Source organism: Amphiura filiformis, chromosome 20 (genome assembly GCF_039555335.1).
Source record: "Amphiura filiformis chromosome 20, Afil_fr2py, whole genome shotgun sequence".
Classification (NCBI taxonomy): Eukaryota; Metazoa; Echinodermata; class Ophiuroidea; order Amphilepidida; family Amphiuridae; genus Amphiura; species Amphiura filiformis.
In genome coordinates this window covers 42527282-42548363 of record NC_092647.1, presented here as the reverse complement: position 1 = coordinate 42548363, position 21082 = coordinate 42527282, and the positions used below count along the sequence as shown (strand labels likewise).

Here is a 21082-nt window from a genome sequence, read left to right as displayed (position 1 = left end):
CACATGCACAACGCCTAGATGTTATCCACAAGCCTGTATACCACCATACAATCCAAAATCTTTAAAATCTTAAAATATAGCAAAAAAATACTGCTATACCTAAAATGAGTGAACATGTGGGCTATTCCAGTCAAATTCATACACCCTTCTGAAAGACATGACCTTAGTGTGAATGTGACTCCAATTGAAATTCACACTCCCTGTGTGGAAGATTAAGGTCACATCTTCCATAGGGGGGGGTGTGGATTCAACTGGAATAGTCCAATGACATCATCAATGTCTAGCATTTGCAATTTCCAGGACCGTAAGAGATCTTAATGTTAATGATTCTGCATATAATAACAGTACCAACTAATAATTATGATCAATACTTAATGAAAATATTTTTTTTAATTTCCCTGGAAATAACATCTTTCTGGAACTTCAAAAATTGGCTATTCCATTTAAAATTCATATACCCCTATGGCAGACTTGACCTGAACCTCCCATACAGCTTTCAAATGGAGTCATCCATTCAAGTAACCCCATCTGAAATTCACACTCCATGTGTGGAAGATTAAAGTCATGTCTTCCAAAGGGGGTGTCTGGATTTCAACTGGAATATCCCAATACAGCCCATTACCTACATGCAAAGACAGAATGACAGTATATAGAATAACAGTAATGATATGATTATGAAATAACCCAACGGTAATCTATTAAAATAATCATAATTATTGTCAAACAAATATGCCAAAGTAATAAATCTGTAAATATGAAATAATACTTCATGAGAATAAAGCAATCATAAATAGTATCCCTTTTTTTATTTGCATTCAGAAAAATGCATGTCTTCGCATGCTATTGTTAATGATACAAATAATACCTATTAAGTGCATCTGTTGAATGTCGATTTGTTTGTAGATTGTTTAGTTGTATGCAATGCATGCCATTAGGTATAATTATTTAGCCACTGGGCAAAATTAATTGTTAATAAATGCATGAATTGAAATAAACAATTTTAAAATACTTTGATCCAGTAACTTGGATTAAAAAAAGATCAGTTATTGCTTTCACATTTTTGAATCTGGTTAACTAATGACAAACTAAGAAATCCTGTTTCTACAGGTGACATCAGATGTAGTCTACTGTAGTAGACCATTTTAATTTATCATCCCCTAATCCCTCTGACAATGGTAAATCCACCAATCCTGTCCTGATCCAACAGTTCAGCTATCCATGAGAAGGGCAGGACAGTCACTGGGGATGTGTTATGTTTTATGCAGGGAAAGGTATGAATTGTTTAAATATAAAAAAAAAGTGAATGCAGAGCAGTCTACATCAGATGCAACATCCCAGTTTCTGTCTGCCAGTCTGGCAGTAACTTAATAAAAGATATACACATACAATTTCATTCAGAAATGTTGAAAAATATCAACAATATTTTTTGATAACAACAAAAGTTAAAAGAATCCATGAAAAAACCATATGCCCAAAATTTCAGCTGATTCTGATTTTGTGTTTTTGAGTTATGCATGATTATGTGTATTGGCTATATAAACCAAAGTGCTGTGTTGTAAATTTGTTCTGTTAAGGGGGTACTACACCCCTGTCCAATTCAGAAATGGTGACAAGTAAGACATGTATATTATAGGGGCAAGGACTACAACTACTGCACTGAAAATTCAGCAACTCAAGGCAAGTAGTTATTGATTTATTGATCAAATATTGGTTTTCCCTCATTTTTGACTGTAACTCTACAACTGTTGTCTGTGTTGAAATAAAATTTCCAGTGCAGTAGTTGTAGTCCGTGCCCTATAATATACATATCTTACTTGTCACCAATGCGCTATAATTTTTTGAGAAAAATGCAAAATAGGCACAAAATTGGGCAGGGGTGTAGTACCCCTTAAGACAAACTAAGAAATCCTGTTTCTACAGGTGACATCAGATGCAACATTCCCAGTTTATGTCTACCATACATGTAGGCGTAGATCCTAGGGATAAATCCCCCAAATACATTGCCAGGGAGGATACAATCATCCCCCAATGTTGAAGCCTGTATGTGGGTTTCTGTCCAAATTAACCTCATATTTGACCATTTTAGCCTCAAAAGTGCCAATTTTTCACGCTTCGCACAAATTTATTCCACATTTGCACCATAATTCACCAGTTTCAATATGGCAACATGAACTTATTCTGTCACCAAAAGGCGCTGGATTCACTATACTTCAAGAATATTTGTCCAACCCCACCCCCTGTGTCAAAAACAAATCTACCCCACTGATTTTTGTCAGTCACTATGGCAATAACTTTATAAAAGATATTCATATACAATTTCATTCAGAAATGCTGACAAATATCAACAATATTTTTATTATAAAAGTTAGAAGAATCCATGAAAAAATCATATTCCCAAAATTTCAGCTGATTCCGATTTTGCGTTTGCAAGTTATGCATGATTATGTGTATTGGCCATATAAGCCGAAGTGCTGTGTTGTAAATTTGTTCTGTTAACTTTATAACATAAATACAAACTTGACAATGTTGAGGCCGTGGATCACAAAATTCCCATTTAAATAACCCATTAAACGGAAAATAACAATAACAAAATTGAAACATGAAAAAATATATATATTTCACTTGATTTTGGTCCTTTATCAAAAATCATTTCCTTGCAAGATGCATGATGTTACTTGTTACAAGCGCCAAATTTTGAAAAAATGGGTTAAATGCATAAATAAATGCCAAAAGTCATTTAAAATGTTAGACAATTCCCTCATAGCAAAGCAAAATAATGAAACCTGTAAAATACATAATATGCCAGAATATTATTTGACTTCATGCATACGCATTGTCAGTCAAACCCAGGTCAAATGCAGTCAGATTTCTTCCTTTATGTGTTAGCTTGGGTAGGCTCAGAAACCTTACATCTTTATATTACATGGACAGACCATGTAATGATCCTTGACAGAGAAACATTTCAACAAGGCTGTATACTATTTTTGGCCCTGCATTGGCAGTGACTTCAGTGTGCACATGCATTGCATATCGTTGGGTGCAGCTTCAATGGGCTTGCTTAAAGACGCATCATAGATGTGTGCCCGAAACAGCTGCCTCAACACATTGAAGTTCCTACCACATCAGGGTGAAAAATGGTTTAGCTATGTGATGTATACATATATACCACTTGGTTTGCAGCCTACTTCAGTTAACCCATAGTGGAAGTATCTGACTGAATAACAAAGGCCATCTATGCTTTTTGAATGCAAATAATAATGCATTGTCATGTACACACCTTGGCTACTATCTGTTTACATTATATGCAGAGCAACAACAACAATAATAACAACACAAAAGTACAAATACGAGAATAATGATAAAAAATAACAAACATAAGTTTAAAGTTATGTCAATAAAATAGCTAAATCAGGTAAATAAATTGTTTGTTATAAGTATGGCAGATAGATGTGACTAGTCAAATCAAAAGGAGGCTTTTCTGACTGTAGGATTTAACCCCGTGAGAACTACCTGCCGATTGGCCAAAAAGAAGTTTTCATTTTCAATTGGACCAATCAGCAACATTGTTAGAATAATTTCACCATGCAAAAAAATTGGGGTGAATTATTTGAAAGCTCTTTTCTGATTGGTGATTAAAGTGAAAATATAGTGTAATTGACCAATCAGAGGCAATGTTAGATCGGCAGGTAGTGCTCAGGGGGGTTAAGGGGAAATCATTAATTCTGACCACCTGGTTCCTAGAATTACGCGGTCTGCAAAGTTCTTTGTAGTTCAGTGAAAACGAGAAGCAGCAGATAGAAGATTTTACATGTCAAATAATAATAATAATGATAAAAATAAAAATAGCAAAATTGTGATTGAAAATTGATGATAAAAATAAAAATAGTAATAAATGAGACAAATTGTGATTGAAAATTGAGGCTTTTTGATGTTAAAAAAGTTAATTACAAACCTTCTTTACTCATTCTCGGTCAAAACATATGGTGGCTCATCAGAACCACTGGCTATGATTCCATGGTGGTCTGATGCATAATTTTAGTACCAAGGCCTAAAAAAGGTTTGCATGCCTTTCCACTTCCTCCATGTTTTTAACTGCAAACTGCTCACCCAAATGAAGGCTAAGAGTAGTTTTGTGACTTATTTGGATACATTTTTTCAACTTGCATAAAGCCAGCAATTTCTGGATTGTTTTGGGTCAGTTGGGAAAGGGCAAACATCACCTTTTTTGGTCTAGTCTAGCCTAAATGGCCTACCATTTTTTCTTGTGGGGTGATATGGCAGGTTAAACAAGTAATTAGCATGGGAGCATCATTAAGGTGATGCAAACTGGTTCAAATATTTAACATAATTTCAAGCATATATTAATAACAGCTAATATTTGCATTTTAAAAATGTAACAAGAAACTTTAAAAAATTCTATTACAGTATTTCTTGCAGTTCTTGAGTTATCAAATAACTTTATTTTCCTGACTGTTGAGCATTTTACATTTACCCTAGCTGTCCTGAATGCTACAAAATGCTACAGCATAACAACACAAACAACTGCCAGCCCAAGTGTCCTGCGTGATGTAATTGCACAATAACTGTCACCACATTTGGCTTGCTATCACTGTCAAGATGCTCCAAACCCGAAGGGTTGGCAATTCAAAACTGGGCAGAAAAGACAGAAACAACTTTGCTCTTCATCTTCTTTTCCTCTTCCCCTCCTTCCACTCACAAAAGCAGTTAGGTAGGTGTCCAGTTTGGGAGTTGGGATTTATGATATACATTATACTTTGATCAGCTCATAATCGGTGGGAAATGTTAGGCTTTTAATACTACGCCGAAAAGTACACCCACATTAAAAGTGCTAAAATTGACATGTCTGCTCTATATTTTGTGAGTTAAAGAAAGTAGACAATTCTCAAAATAAAATATATTGATATTAATCCGCGATGTTATAAGCCCCGCCGATTACGAGCTGATGAAAGTATAGTTGTAACTGAGTGGACCATTTCTTTCCAAATATGTGCTTCACAATACTGAAGTACATATCCCTATTCCCAATTTATTAAAAAGTAAATAATTAATTACTCAGCAGATAAATCCTATTGTTTCTAGGGATAGAATGGACCATGTCTCAAACATGGCTTTGGTGGATCTTCATCCCACTTGTGCTGGTCAGTCACATTTTATATCTCAAGAACCACAAGACCTACTGCATCAAAAAGTCAATATTACATTTTCCCATGAACCTCTGCAAAATGATACTTTTTTGCAATACTATTGTGAATGCTACAAAATATGTTAATTAACTATGAAACCAGTCAGCCTCACCTTAATATTGGCAGTTGAAGGACCCATCTGGTAACAAGAGTGTGTATTTGTAAGTTATGAGAGGGGTATTTGTACCGTATTGTAACAAACAAAGCATATTCATACACACCACATGTTTAACCAATCTTTAAGTCATGAGGTTTATAGAATTTGATTATGAGGGCAAAAAAGTTGATCAGATAATAAGTAGTTTCTAAATTATTATATTGTCTATAGTCTGTCTCGTCTCAAGTTGAGAGTAACGCCATGTTGGATTTCGCAGTGGTAGCTTGGAATCATGCATACTAACCTAATTCCATGGAGGGTATAAACAAGCGTAGAAGGCCGATTTGTTTGTAAGCTGGTGACATAACTGCATAAACGCACTGATTGGAATCTGCCACTGCAAAATCCAACATGGCGATACTCTCAACTTGAGATGAGACAGATTATTATAACAGTGGTTTCATCTTTTATACACAACTTCATGCCTACATGGATACCCAGGGGTCAGAGAATGTAATTAATCCGAAAATTACAAGCCCCATCATTTCCCAGGATGGCGGTGGAGGGAATACCTGAAAAGTGCATAACTTTGTTTAATATTTGCACAAATAAGCTTTCGTCAGACCAATGACTACACTATGCCTACCTGTGGCATTGGGTACTTGAGGAGATCCATCTCTACACTGTCAATAAGACTGATGGGAATACGATTAGGCAGCACCAGGAAGTAGGAGAGCTGATCATCCAGGATGGTGTGCAGCAGGTTGCTAGAGGAACAGAAAAATAGAATTCATGTCATACTATGTGCACACCAAGAAAGTCCCAAACTCGCGGCCGCGTAAATTCACATAAGCGTGCGTTAGTCACTCGAAGTACAGTTGTGCCCTGCTGTGTGTACGCCATTCTATATTATCAAATTAGAGTATGTTGTAGTAATAATAGAATGGGATACTCATGATATTTAGTGATAAAATAGATTATTATCAAATTCAGACATCTACGCTCACATTTTTGTTTACTGAACCTGCCAAATCTTTGCCACATGTTTGAGGCTCTGATATTTTCCTTGTATGATGACATTCACTGTGCTCATCCTATAGTCTGTATACCTTCCTGCAAATATTAACAGTTTTCGAGAAAATCTCAGAATTTAATTTTACTTTTCCGACTCGAGGAAGTTATACAGACTATAGCATCCTAGTCAACAAGCCATTTCTAAGAAATGTATCAGAGCCATTAACATCTGCCAGTGAATGCTGTAGACACATGAAAGCACTCATGGTAAGTGAAAATGAATAGTAGTATAGATGTTGTCATGTTGTAGCGGTAAACATGACTAGGTGTTTACCGCTCCACCTCACTTTCTGATGAAATCCCATGGATGTGGGATGAAATATCAAGTAAGTCAAAATATTTGTTGAGAGAACTGTTTAAAATCTCTTTTTATCATGTTGTAGACTTGTTTTAGCTTTGTACAACTAAACTTTCAACATCCATACATTTCTGAGTGTGGCTCAGGTCATCATATGCGATGTGATTGAATACAATGTGTTGATTTTTAAAACATTCAAATTGTGACTTTTTTTAACATTGCTATTTTTAAAAATTTAATCAATGTTTCCAAGATAAAAATGTTCCCTATACAAAAATACAGGCATGCCTGTTTTGGCCACTATTTTGCATGTGATGTGAGACAAATAGACAGACTAATATTGATTCCTGCAAACCTGCTTTTACAAGTCACAAGAATGATGATTTCACACCAGTCTTGTTTACCTTATAATATTTACTTTGAAATTTCCAATCAATTGAAACAACTACAGAGCTTACATAATAATATTATGTCAAAGTACAACTGTTGTACTTTGACATAATATTATTATGTAAGCTCTGAGTAGCAAGAATGAAGGGGTCTGGTGGATAGGCCATTATTTGTACACATGTTTTTTCCCACCACCAGACCCAAGTACAGGGCAATAAAAATGGAAAAAAAAACGAAAAAAAAAAAAACTTGCAATATTTACGTAGAAATTTCCATTCAATTGAAACAACTACAGTTGTACTTTGACATAATATGTGTACATCCATATCAAAACGATGCACTTGTCGGCTGCTACATGTGTCTTATTTCACATAATAGCTAGGAATAAATACCTCACTCATCTCAAGCGGAGGTCACTTCAAATCATCCCAAGTCACATGATTTAGGAATTCAGAGAACATTCCTTAACCCTATGACTTCGGGATGATTGGAAGTGACCTCCACTTGAGATGAGTCTGGTATTTATTCCTAGTTATTAGGTGAAATGAGACACATGTAGCAGCCGACAAGTGCATCGTTTTGATATGGATGTACACATATTATTATGTAAGCTATAAATAGCAGGTGTGAGTATTCCATCCAATGTTTTTTATGCTTCACTTCACAACTGCAAATTATGTAAACATGTTCTCATTTCTCACCTTAATCCAGGAAAATCCAAGACATCTGCCAAGTTGGTCAAATTGAAATCAATGGCCTGAAAGAAGAATTATTTGAGGTGTTAAACTGTGCATAATAATTACACAACTTTAAAAATCAAAGGTTAAATGACAAAAAAATTATACAATTTGAACTCAATGGAAATAACTTGGATTATGTTATTAATATCAGCCACATAAAATATTTACAATTTAAACTTTTCCCCAGTAGATTGTCAACAGGTAATTGTATTGTGTGTTTTCTGGAAAATATTCAATTATGTTGACCTTCAATCACACAAATATCACATATTTCGAGGTTGGTGCCTAAAGGTCAGGTGCATGGTTAGTGATGGATGGCAAATTCTGCTGGCTTTCTCTTTCCTCTGTAAGGATTAGCTCAAGCACACATTCTTACTGCTAGCTAATATCAGTGAATGTCACTCTCTAGGCACTTGGTGAATTCATTTTCTTACCTTGGATATTTATACCAGGGATGAAAACAAGTAAGCAGACCTGCCAACCCACCGAAGTCAGAATGAGGGACATTGAGACCAAAACCTTGTACATGTACACAAACCAGGTACCGACAAATTCAAAGACTTGAGGTGTGCAATTCTTTCAGAATTCAGAGAAGGTTTTGCAGGTCTGAATTTATCACAATAGACTAAAGAGAATGCTATACCAAATTTTTAAGTTACATTTTCATCATTTTCTGCTGTTCTTACATTTAAATTTAAATTTGCCATCACTGAAATTTTCAGAAAACAGGACTGTCCCTCATTTTCACTTTGGTAAACCCCAAATGAGGGACAGTCCCTCAAAATGAGGGACAGTTGGCAGGTCCGAGTACTGGCATAATTTCGTGAAAATGTGCATTTCCCTATACTTTGTACAGGGAAGATCCAATCCAAGCAAAATTTCCTGAAATCAGGAAAATTCCTAAAGATTTACATCCCTGTATTACAGAAAATATGTCTCAGTAGAAATATACCAGGTGACTCCACACAAGAGAGGGATCCGCATTAAAATAGAGAGCTTGCGAAATGACGTTACTTTAACTTTAACGTCTAGAGGATTATGTATTCAAAACCAAGGTGGTTTTGAATACATAATCCTCTATAATCCTCTAGACGTTAAAGTTAAAGTTAAAGTAACGTCATTTCGCAAGCTCTCTAATGTTTCCATGCAATCTCCTGGAATGCGCATCCACAATAGTGTCTACACAGCACTCAAATCCACATGCAGGAAATGCTCGCGTAGTGAGCGTACTTCTTGTAGCACTCATGGTGCAACGTTGTGTGTGTGTAGGGCAGGCCTTGAATTTGATTATTTTTTGGCGGCATACATTTTCAAGGCCACTGGGCAAAGACAAAGAAGAGCACCAGGCCAATTAGTGATGAAGAATGTCTTGATCAGTTGACAAAGATCTGGGACCACCAAGGCCAAAACTGAAAAAGGGTAGGCAATGGCCTTGGTGTAGGGCGATCATGACACAATGCCGTCTGTGTGCAAAAGAGGATATCATATTGAAACGCATTCCAGGAATGCATGTAACTGCAGATCCCACATCTCTGTGAGGTCACCTTCTAATACACATAGTCCAATAAAAGGGTAGGCAATGGCCTTGGTGTAGGGCGATCATGACACAATGCCGTCTGTGTGCAAAAGAGGATATCATATTGAAACGCATTCCAGGAATGCATGTAACTGCAGATCCCACCTCTCTGTGAGGTCACCTTCTAATACACATAGTCCAATAAAAGGGTAGGCAATGGCCTTGGTGTAGGGCGATCATGACACAATGCCGTCTGTGTGCAAAAGAGGATATCACATTGAAACGCATTCCAGGAATGCATGTAACTGCAGATCCCACCTCTCTGTGAGGTCACCTTCTAATATAGGGCCTAATACTTACTGGTCTATTGAGAAAGTATATCTGGAGTCCTCCTACAAGGGGTACCTTTTTCACCAATGGTTTCATCACCACTCGTAATGTGCCATGGAGCTGTCAAATAAAAACACAAATATCTGATTATGTTTTTGTATTAATTTTTATGATAACAACTTCATGCTACCAATTAGTTTATGCAATAATTTACTGACCATATCGCCTAACAGAGATTTTACAGACTTAAAATTAAGTAGCCGAGTCTTGAATTGCTTGAATACATTTGAATATTTACCTGCAATGATTCTATGCCTGCTTTGATTCTCTTCAATGTCTTCACACTCATCTCAATGTCACAATCACCAGCATAACTATAGAAAAAAAGTGCAACTGTGTCAAAGAGCTTCTGATAAAAGATATATTGAAGCAAAACTTGATATATTGAAGCAAAGCTTTCTTGAGCTGAAAGCTTCTTTAACTTAATACTGTTTGACTTTAACTAGCATTACAGAACTTCAAGCCGTAATGTACAATTTCCAAAAAATTTAAATTTCTTATTCTTTACTCAAATAATATTTGTAATAACTGTCACAAAAGGTTCAATCTATTTTAAGCTGACATTACAAGGTAAAGTGAAAGAAACCCCACTAGCTATTTTGGCCGTTTAACATGGAGATGTTGGAATGTCTGAATACAACATTATGTCAAATTGCTCTGTTGACCTGAAAAACACAACAAATTTGGCTGATACTATTTATTTAGGTGTAAGTTGGGACATGTGTAAACATTACAAATATGCCAAAAATTCAGGTTTGACAAAATAATTAACCAACTTCATACTTTAAGATTGTACATTATGGCTTTAACATTGACATACAACATATAATTGCAGTTTATTGTTCAGTGAATACATTCGGATGTATTTATAAGACAAATCCATTGTTGATCAAGAGTTACTTATGCTCAAGGTTATTAGTATGATTGTGTCTTGAGCTGTCCCTTGAGCAGGTCAAGAAGATTGTTTTTTTGTTCATCCTTGACCATCAAGCATGATCAAATGTTATTCTTGATTGACTAGAGGGAAAGAATACAATTGTGGTCAAATATATTGTTGCTGTAAACTAATGGTTTTTTCCCTAGAATTTAAGTTAGTTATTTTCTGTGAATACATAATATGTACCGTACATAGAATTTCAAGTTTGGTTCACTTACAACAACTCCAAGTCCAAAATGATTTCATCTCGGCCAACTTCATCTGTGTAGACTTTGACACCACCAATTCGAGGAGGCTGTAATGAAACAAATCAAATGAAAATATCACAGACAGTATAAAGCTGAATTTCAGCAAGTTTGGTAAGAATAAATGAATGAGGTGGAATAGTGGCTTATCGCAGAAAATGTTGGCACTTTGGAGCAACTTTCTAGGCATTGTTAATATGGTGCCCCCAGCAAGAAAAAGTGCTATTACTGAGACCTAACTTTTGAGATGGCAAGCATGTTTGGAGGTGTAAAACTAACCAATGTTGCTATTTTTACTACTGCATTCAAAAATTTTATTCATCATGACAAATCATAAACAAACTGACTCACAGTTTGATTGACAAGTGACGTCAGATGCAAACTAGTATCTTTAATTCCAACTTATAAGTTACTGTATGCCCTTGTTTTAACCCTAACCACAAAAAAAACCATGGGTAGTGTTAGGGTTATTTAGCACATATTATTCCATTATTAGGCTCACATGTATGTTAACCCTAACCACATAAAATCTTACAAGGAAAACACTGTGCAAGCATGGACCCCACGTGATGCCATGATGCAATCACACTAAGTCATACATGTACATACACACAGCATCTCTGTGGCTACCTATCGGTGACCTTGTGTGTGGTAGTCAATGGGTCCCACTGTCAATTCCCAGGGGTACCAACTACCAAGCAACATCTTTGTTTATCTTCTCTACTTTTTCATTCCTTCTTTGCCTTCCGATAGCAGAAAAAACATGTTAGGGTTAATCAATTTTGTAGGATTTGAGGCTCAAAGACAACATTTATAATGAATCTTATTGTAATTTTGTTTACTTACATATTGTCCTAGTTTGATTTTCTCAAACTTGAATGATTTGAGGTATGATGGCAAAGCTCCTTGTACAGCAGGTTCCACAGTGTCTCTCAGTAGCTGTTCCACATAACCCTCTATGTATGGCCACAACTGCTTCACCATCTGAAGAAGAGAAGAGTCAATATTGATATAATTATTTTACACAAAACAAAGTGGAATGGAAAACATGAAGACTGAAATCAATGTGTTATGACTTAAAATTTAATTTTGTATGGGGGTGAATTTTGAAAACTTAGGAAAAGTAGTATTGTATTCCTAATCTGAACCAATTTTACGATTTTCTCAATATGAAGAGAGTAATTTAATACTATACTGAATACTGATGACATACTATGTATAATATATATAGAATTGTAGGTTCATTAGTAGTGGTAATAAAATGAGAATATTAATTTAAAAATTAGACTTCAACACTACTTGTTTATTTCGTTTACAGGGAACGCTTTTGAGGAACCTCCTTGTCGGCAGCAGATGTTGTTAGCTCTGAAGTTTTCACATGGTCTCTAGCCATTTCCAAGAAAACATTACAGCCTAACAACATCTGCTGATGACAATGAAAATCCACAAAAGCACCCCCATAAGCAAAATAAACAAGTAGCGTTGAAGTCTAATTTTACATTATTCTCAACATATAATTTGTTTTCAGTTTAGTCATTTCAAAAAGCTGCTCCACTGGATTTGAACAAAAATATTTTACAGCAGCTATGCATTTTGTAACTGAAGCCATGTGGCTGTTGCTATTTTTATCCAGATGAAGCATATGGTTATGAATGAGGTAACTTTAGCCATATATATATGAGTCATTTGTGTAAGATTAGTATTTGCAAAATGAAGATCATAATTAGTGTGACAGATATTAATAGGCTAAGTAAGCTGTTATAGGAAGATGGCAGATTTTACAGGGTGTTCACTGGGGGTAAGAATATGGTCCAAGAACTAGACCGAGAGCACATGCATGAATGCCTATACTAAACATTCAGTTCTAATGGTGGTTTATCCTTTACCATGTTTACAGGCATCCTGCCGGGGCATCCTGATGGGGGGGGGTGACACACAAATGACCAAAAAAGACCAAAGTGAGAAGGGGTGAGTTTCTTTATTGGTTCTTTTTGGTAAAAAGGGGGGTTATTTAGGGGGTATTTTGAAAAAAAAGTTGGTCTGTGTGTGTGAACACTAAATGGTTGAGACCCCCCCCCCAACAGGAGTACACCTCATTTTGTTTCTTGTCACTGTCAGTTTAACATATTGTCCCAAGAAGAGCTCTCATTAATATAAGTTGTTGCAAAAAGATTTCTTGTTTTATTAGTTTTTGTGTCTTCATAACAATACATTTATAAACAAATGTAATGGAAACTTACACCAATTCCCCCATTCTATTAAATTTTACACATCATAACCAAAACATTTTTCATAGTGAGCTTTTTGCATTTAGTGTTTCATATTTTTCTGTGTACAGCTTTACCACATAATTTCAGAAGCCAATGGACATTGCTCATTGTGTTCAAATATACCGATTGTGTATGTCATGTTTTTAAACCTGACATAATTTGCATCAAAATGCATTTGATGATAGAAGTTCATGCATGTCACCTGCACCTGGTTTCAAATCAAAATATTTTTATTCTGTACATCATTTTATAACAACAGTGCCATCCCTTTGCCATATTTTAATATGGCAAAATTTAATTTCAAAATTAATTTCAAATTTAATTTTAATTTTAAATTTCAAAACCCCTTTCTTTGTGCAGAATTCCAAACACAACAGGAAATTGAATGTAGACATTTGATCATGCGGTAAACATATGTATCCAAAAAAATCAGCAACTGGGTCTCCAAACTTTCTTTATTGGTTGGTTTTGTTTTTGTACAAAATTGTAGAGAATTTTACACATTATGTTCATTAGGCCAAAAGAAAAAAAAGGTTTGTCTCAAAGCTCACGAGCGGTTTGAAAACGAATGCGAAATGCCATTTTTTATTTATTTTTATAATTCCCGACTTGGTATTTTTGATAGTAATTCAAGCCGACTATCACCCCCACATTTCAAGCTGGATTGGCGCTAATGAACATGACTGTCACAAATTTGCATTACACGCTGCATATTTTAAAAAGAGAATTACACACTGCAACAGAACACTGTCACTGTATCCCAACAGGTTAACTTGGGATTAGAAACCACATTGCCATTTGATTTTATTCAGGTTTGTATGATCTGATATTTGATTCAGTATCTTGTCATTTCAGTTTTCTAGCATATTTCCGGGATATGATATTTCCATTGAAGTTGTCATCATGATTACAGGTCATCCGTGTACTGGCAACTATTTGCATACTTTTCATCTTTCACTTTCACCTATAATTTACTGAATAACAGTTGCATTTTTGTCTCATATTAAGACACAGTTTTTCCAAGTAAAACATGTAAATATTTTTAATTCACTGTCAATTTTGGTGTGCTTGCGATCAAGTATGTATTCATTCATAGAAAACATGATTCTGGTTAGTAAACAATGTAATATCCTCTGGATTGATACCATCATGTGTTTCATGCCCCAGGTTTCATGCATTTATCTTTACATTTTTTGCTTCAAGACCAGTGCTCCTGGCCAGTGCCTTATTGAAAGTTTCTTGGTTTTAGGCACTATATATAGGAATATAAATCTCTGGGATTGATATCTGTTGGTCACCACAGAATACAAGCCATGATCCTGGTGCTAGTTCCAGAGTGAGAGGTTTTCTGTTCCCGCTTTTGCTGTGTTAGGATTTGGAGCTCGTTCAATGAAAGTCAAACTATAGATAACTGAACCGTATAGTAAACAAAGCTTTGCCCAGGGTCTCTACACCTGGAAACCAGATCTAGCCATCCATGAAGCACTCAATATTTGTGTGTAGAAATTATCACAAATTTCTTACAACAAAGCTAATCCAATAAACAGGACAATAATCCAAAAAATTTCATTTTCATTTTCAATTTTGAAAAAGAAAATATTTTATTATATCCATTTAAGATTTGAACTGCAGAGACACATACTTTCAATTTAAAGTTTTTAATCTTGAAAAGATAAAGCCGCAAAATAATTGATGACGATGATATGACAAGTGTCAGCCCCCAGTAAATCTGTTCAAGTTGCAAACACATGTTAGCCCATATGTTCTGGTTTGCTGCATATGCCATGTGCGTGTAGCTGGTGAGCACATATCCTTTACAAGCAATTTGTCATCCACTAATTTGGGTAGCCATGCATAATCCATGTTGACATGTTTTATTAAATTAATGAACATTTTTTCAGCTGAAAATGATATCAAAGAAAATAGGCCTACTTTATTCCCATATTTTTAATTTTAGTAAGGGAAAGTTCTCTTTTTATGTTTGCAAACACCTTTTTTGTCACTTTGTGGTGCATATGTTCGATGGGTGGGGAAAGGGACTTCACCATGGGGGGATAGCACTCACATGTAAAGGTGGCGTGGGTATGTGCGGTGGTCAAGGGTCCCTTTTTCGGTCTATGCAACTGTTTTGAAGAGACCCAAAATTGGAGATCATGCTCCAGTTCTTTGACTCAAATGTGGACAAATTTGGAATTTCTTTGTTGCACAGCCAATAATTTAATGGCCCAATTTTATTTAGTTCACTGCACACAAACAAATGTGTTGAAATTTTAGTTTAGAAGCCCCTACCTTGCCCTGAATAATCAATCTCAGTTTGGCACACCATGCTGCACACCCCTACCAACATTTAAGTTGAACTCTTTCCACAAAACTTGAGCCCCTTTTCTGGCTCTAAAAGGCATTCACATTAAAAGGCATTCATACTAGAACTACTTGGATTACTGGACTTTTCAGCTTACTAATTTCCTGTTACTCTGGTAATAATGTTGCCCTATCCCAGTTTACACTTTTGTTTGGTCATCCCTCTACAAGAATTAGGGCAAGTAAGCTGTCTTGACAACTTTATCTACAGTCTTATATTATTTGTGCTTTATCAGGCTCTTCCAATATTAGATCCTTCCTTCCAAGGCAAGGCTCCCGCTAGACTTCAAAAACTCTGCGTCCGATCGGACGCACAACTGTAAAACCTGGTCGGGAAATGTGCGTCCCACAAATTTTTTGTGCATCCGTACATGTATGTTAATGTGTTGGACAACAGGGAATACAATTTTACAAAGCCCCGATTGCGGTATTGCATCGCAGTTTGATGCAAATATTTGACTATTTCCTTTCAGATTCCTGATGAGATTTTAAAGATTTATGTAAATATTATTGTCAATAACAAATTACGTGAATGCAAACTTGCTGACAATGTACGATAGTTTAGAAAGTTGTATTTTTGCTCTCGTGTTTGAAAGCTTATCACGTCTAAGCTGCCGTAAGAATTTTCCAATTTTCATTCAGACATTGACTGTGACCGGAAGTGTTGCAAAATGGGAGTGGTTAAACGTGAAAGGTCAATAACTCGTTTACTGATTGGTCCATTGGTTATGAATATTAATTAAGGTTTATTAGGAGAATTAGGAGTGATCAGTCAACATAATTTTCGCGATTTTTTTGATGATGAAGTTGGTAAGCTTATAATCACTCATTTTTGGGCTGAATCAACTTGCGTCCGACTGGACGCAACGGGTTGATGAAATTTGTTGAACATTGCGTCCAGTAATACAAAAATGCGTCTGGACGCAAGAATTCGCGTCCAGCGGGAGCCTTGTTCCAAGGTCAGTCAGTTTGTTACAAATTATGGTATACATGTAGTATGTTTTCAGTGTTTTGTGATTTTGTGACAAGTTCTTGAATTCTGCAAACTGATTTGTTTACAGACCTATACATGTAGAACTATTTACCATCAGAACTGGAGGTCCCTGCAAAGGCTGCAATAAATAATGTAGCTTGCAAATGTACATTGTATGGTTGTAAGAAAGCATTGGATTTCCAAAACAAATGGCATGCAAAAATTAGTACTTTTAGGCTAAAAAACCCACATAGGCCTACATTTTGTCCAGGCATCAACATTAGGGAATGATTGTATTGACAACCCCACTCTTATCAAAATACTGGGGGATTCATTCCCCCATCCCCTAAGATCTATGCCTATGTTCCAATACAAGCTTGTTATCTATCCAGAGTCTCAGCTATTTGAAATGGAATCCCCTATAATATTCCACAGAATTTGATGGACCCACTTCATATTATTAGTTACCTTGTTCAGCCATTCTGCTCTTTCTGTGTCTGGAAAATACACCTGCAGAAAAAGAAGAAAAGGGAATACAAAATTAAACTAAGTAGAAAGGGAAAAAATGTCATAATGTGAACAACAATGATGAAATCATCCAATTATATCTTCCACCATAATAGTAGCAGATAATGCACACTACTTGAGACTTCAGTATGAAATTAGTGGAAATTGGCATCAATATTATAAATGCAAAACAAATTTATCATTTTTTTAATCTTTCTAAATAACTGATATTAATAGCACAAATAAATTAACTTGGCTATTAAACAAAAATATAATCCATCACAATAGACACAGGCTTCGTCAAAATGACACTTTTAAAGGGATCACATCACATAAGATCACTTATAAAACAAAAATTATTTTTTATGTTACTTTATTTTCTTCTCATATTTATGGTTTTAAAGAAAATGTTTGAACAACATGAAAACTGAAATAAATGAGACAATCAATAATATTTCAATGTTTCATTATGATGATGACTAGATCAGTTTGTCATACAGGAACTTGTGTCACTCTTATTAATATTAAGCAGTCACTCAGTAGGCTTCATACACTGTGCACAACTTCTAAGTTCCAAGTTCAGATGCAACTTTTAACAAAGTTTCAAACAGTCTCTTTTTTTACATAATGAACCATTGTGACTGAACTCAATGACATGTGATGCTATAATTTCTTCCATAGGTGTAAAACAAATAAGGCTACATGTGTCTTTTTACAAATTTGCATTTCGTCGAATTTTTTTCGATTTATTTAAAAAAGTATTTAGGGGGAACTTAAAATTGTGCACCCTGTATATAGTGTCATCTTTGGGTGCACTCATCTGGTATGTTTCTTGTATGTTTCAACTTAGTAATTGTCATATATTTGATTACCATCCAAGTATTATAAGTTTGTCACTATCATCAAAAACAAATGTGCTTTATTTGTGAATAATTATTTGAATACAAGTGCCCCCCCCCCCAAGGCCTCAGGGACTTACTTTTGAGCGAGAGCAATCGCTCTCTGCTGCTCTCCTTCAATCTGATATAAGAGAGTGATTTTTAGCTCTCCTTAGCATTCTATTGTAAATGCTCTAAACAACTCTCCAGTGGTGTAGCGTGGGTCATCATATTGGGGGGGGGGCACAAACCATGACTGGGGATGCACCAGGTCTGATTGGGGGCACAAGCCATTTTTCGGCAACTTTCCTATGGGATTTTCTAAATTTTGCAATCATTTGGGAGGCATATGCCTCCCTCATGCCCATATGACACTATGCCACTGCAGCTCTCCATGAAGGCTCCAAAAGAGCTATTTAATGCTCTCCTGCAAATTCCAAAGACAGTCCCTGAGGCCTAATTTCTTTTATAGCAGATGTGTTTATAAAAACTTATTGTAAACCAGGCTTCCTCAAATAGATTTGTTGAAGCGCCACATGAAATATAAAAAAAACTGCAAAGCGCCACTCATTCACTCAATGGCTCTGAAGCTATCGATTTTTTTAAATTTGAGGTGCAAATGACGCCATTTGGTGCAACATTTTGTACTATTTTAGCCTGTCTTTACAAGGATAACATGGGAATGGCATTGTTTATTAATTTTTTTTAAATCTAAACGGCGCCGCACGACACTCGGGAAGCCACGGCGCGCCACATGTGGCGCGCCGCTATTTGCGGAGCCCTGTTGTAAACCCTTAATATACTGCACTGTCGGCACAAACCTGTGATTTTAGCAATTTTTTTCACTGATTTGGAGGGTCCCCTGATGTAGAGCCAACTGCTGCAATCATTCATGGTTGATTTTAAAGAAAAGGGACCAATATTCAACTTCAATGGTCACTTCAGAATCTATTTTTACATATAAATGTGTACAAAACCAATGCATAATTTTTAGATCTTTAATAGATTTATGAAGTAAACAAGTTACAAATCTGTCCCTTTTGGATACAAACCAAATGTTTTGATAACTTTTGCCCAACTTTTTAAAAATCAACCATGAATAATTTCAGCACATGGCTTTAGGACCAGGGACTCTCCAAATCTGCAAAAATAAAATAAAATAAAAAACAAATATATTAACGGCATGTAAGACGCTGTGACGGAAGTGGTTAAATTGAGCGATTCAATTGTCGCCACATATTCTGTAATTCATTTCCAAATTTAACATATTGTGTTGATATCACACTGACATATGCAAACATCTCCACATCACTAATTGGTGTCAGGTTTCATCTGTGGCTCAGTCAGGTTCAAGCTCACTACATTGGCATCCAAGTTCATGACAAACCCGCACATTCCTTTTCAACTCAGTTTAGAATACCCATCACTCAATGATCAAAATAATGCAGATCAAAACATTGTGAGACCACGGTGTTAGAGAAGTGATGATACAGAAACTATATTTAGGCCTATACCACACTTCCATGAAGTAAACTAAGTTTACCATAAGAAATTTTGCACATCTTAAAGTTCTCTTCATAAAACAATCAACATTCACCTTTCACAAGAGTCTTAAGTGCATCACTCTGCTTCCAAACATTATACTACATGAAATCAACAAAATAAATTTTAAAATTAAATTGAAAATACTTAATAATTATGATTTTACATGAATCTACATAATATATATACAAGTAGTTGATACAGTATACACTCCTCAAAAGAATTAAAGGATCAGTTGAATATAATCAGCATTTTTGAAAACATTGGATATGATGATAATATTATTGATAATTGTGCTCGATCTTTTATAACATAACTTGTTCCCTAAGTTGTATACAAAATTCGCTCACTACAAATGTCCGCTATCACCCACATCTTGAGGAGAGGGGAGACAAGACATGGAGGCTAAAATTTTGATTTTGAAGCCATTTGTCAAACGTCACCACGGTCACGGTCATGTCACATATCGAGATGGGTTTGTGTATGTAATGTGTGTTTGAGTCTATATGTCACATTAGTGGGTATAAGATGCCCACAATGTATCCCGGGGGTGGGGAAAGTCATTAATGTAACCGTACAAAAGATTATCTCCCGGCCCCTCCTCATATATCTGAGGGTAGGGGACATAATTAAGCTCCTTTAATAGTGCAACGTAATGCATAAATTAATACTCTATATATGTTCTGTCATTTTGTACCATTTAATGGTCACGATTAAGACCCCTACCCTCAGAGAAACGAGGGGGGAGGTGGGTGGCCATCTTTTGTACAATTACATTAATGACTTTTCCACCCCCAGGGATACATTGAGGGCATCTTATACCCATTTATGTGACATATAGACCCACACACACATCACATACACAAACCCACCCCAATATGTGACTTGACCTTAACCGTGGTGACATTTGAAAAATGGCTTAAAAATCTAAATTTTGGCCTCCATTTTCCTCCCTCCCCCTCATGATGTAGGTGATGGCGGATATTTGTAATTTTTGTCTGCAGCTTAGGGAAGAAGTTATGTAATGAAAGATCAAGCACAATGATCAATAATATTATCATCATATCCAATGTTTAAAAAAATGCTGATTATATTCAACTGATCCTTTAATTCTTCTGAGGAGTGTATTTGTAACAATTTGGGTCAGGTTCAGGTCATTATCAAATCATAATGACAAATCAGTGGGTGCCACAACATTTTGCTTGATGTCATCTACAACTGTATCGTCCTCATCGGAGGTATGTCAACATCACTAGCAATTAAAACAAGCAATCTTCAGAGCAATAACATGAAAATGAAGTTTGTCTTCAATGATATTGAAACCTTAAAACAACTAGACATAGAGTAGACATACGCTTATATTTAATTTTGATTTGTGAAATGTGATTTTTAATCACGGAATGTGAACACGGAATTGAAGGAAAATCACAGAATTTAATATTTAAAACCATGCACGGAAAATCACGGAATTCTGTGTTTTCACGGAAAACTTGCCACTCTACATTATACACAAGGTTCGTTCAGATGGGGAGCTTCCCTCGTGTTAGCGTAACAGAGGTAGTGCAACTGTGCAAGGTCATCATTTAAAACACTAAGCATAACAAAAATGCATGATTTATGGGTGCAAAATGTGTGCACTAATTTTTGAACATTTGTGATT

The 21082-nt window shown here is 35.7% G+C and overlaps 1 protein-coding gene across 3 annotated transcripts in view; it reads right to left on the bottom strand.

The window, feature by feature from the left end:
- Nucleotides 1–21082, bottom strand: part of LOC140143123 (extended synaptotagmin-2-like) — a 55962-nt gene that overhangs the window by 24419 nt on the left and 10461 nt on the right. For all 3 annotated transcript variants that reach the window (XM_072165175.1, XM_072165177.1, XM_072165176.1), the window contains exons 2-8: nucleotides 16964–17005; nucleotides 11738–11875; nucleotides 10865–10941; nucleotides 9948–10023; nucleotides 9680–9769; nucleotides 7765–7820; nucleotides 5948–6068 (exon numbers count right to left, since the gene is read on the bottom strand). In XM_072165175.1, coding sequence (XP_072021276.1) covers nucleotides 5948–6068; nucleotides 7765–7820; nucleotides 9680–9769; nucleotides 9948–10023; nucleotides 10865–10941; nucleotides 11738–11875; nucleotides 16964–17005 — 600 coding nt within the window. The remainder of the gene's footprint in view (nucleotides 1–5947; nucleotides 6069–7764; nucleotides 7821–9679; nucleotides 9770–9947; nucleotides 10024–10864; nucleotides 10942–11737; nucleotides 11876–16963; nucleotides 17006–21082) is intronic.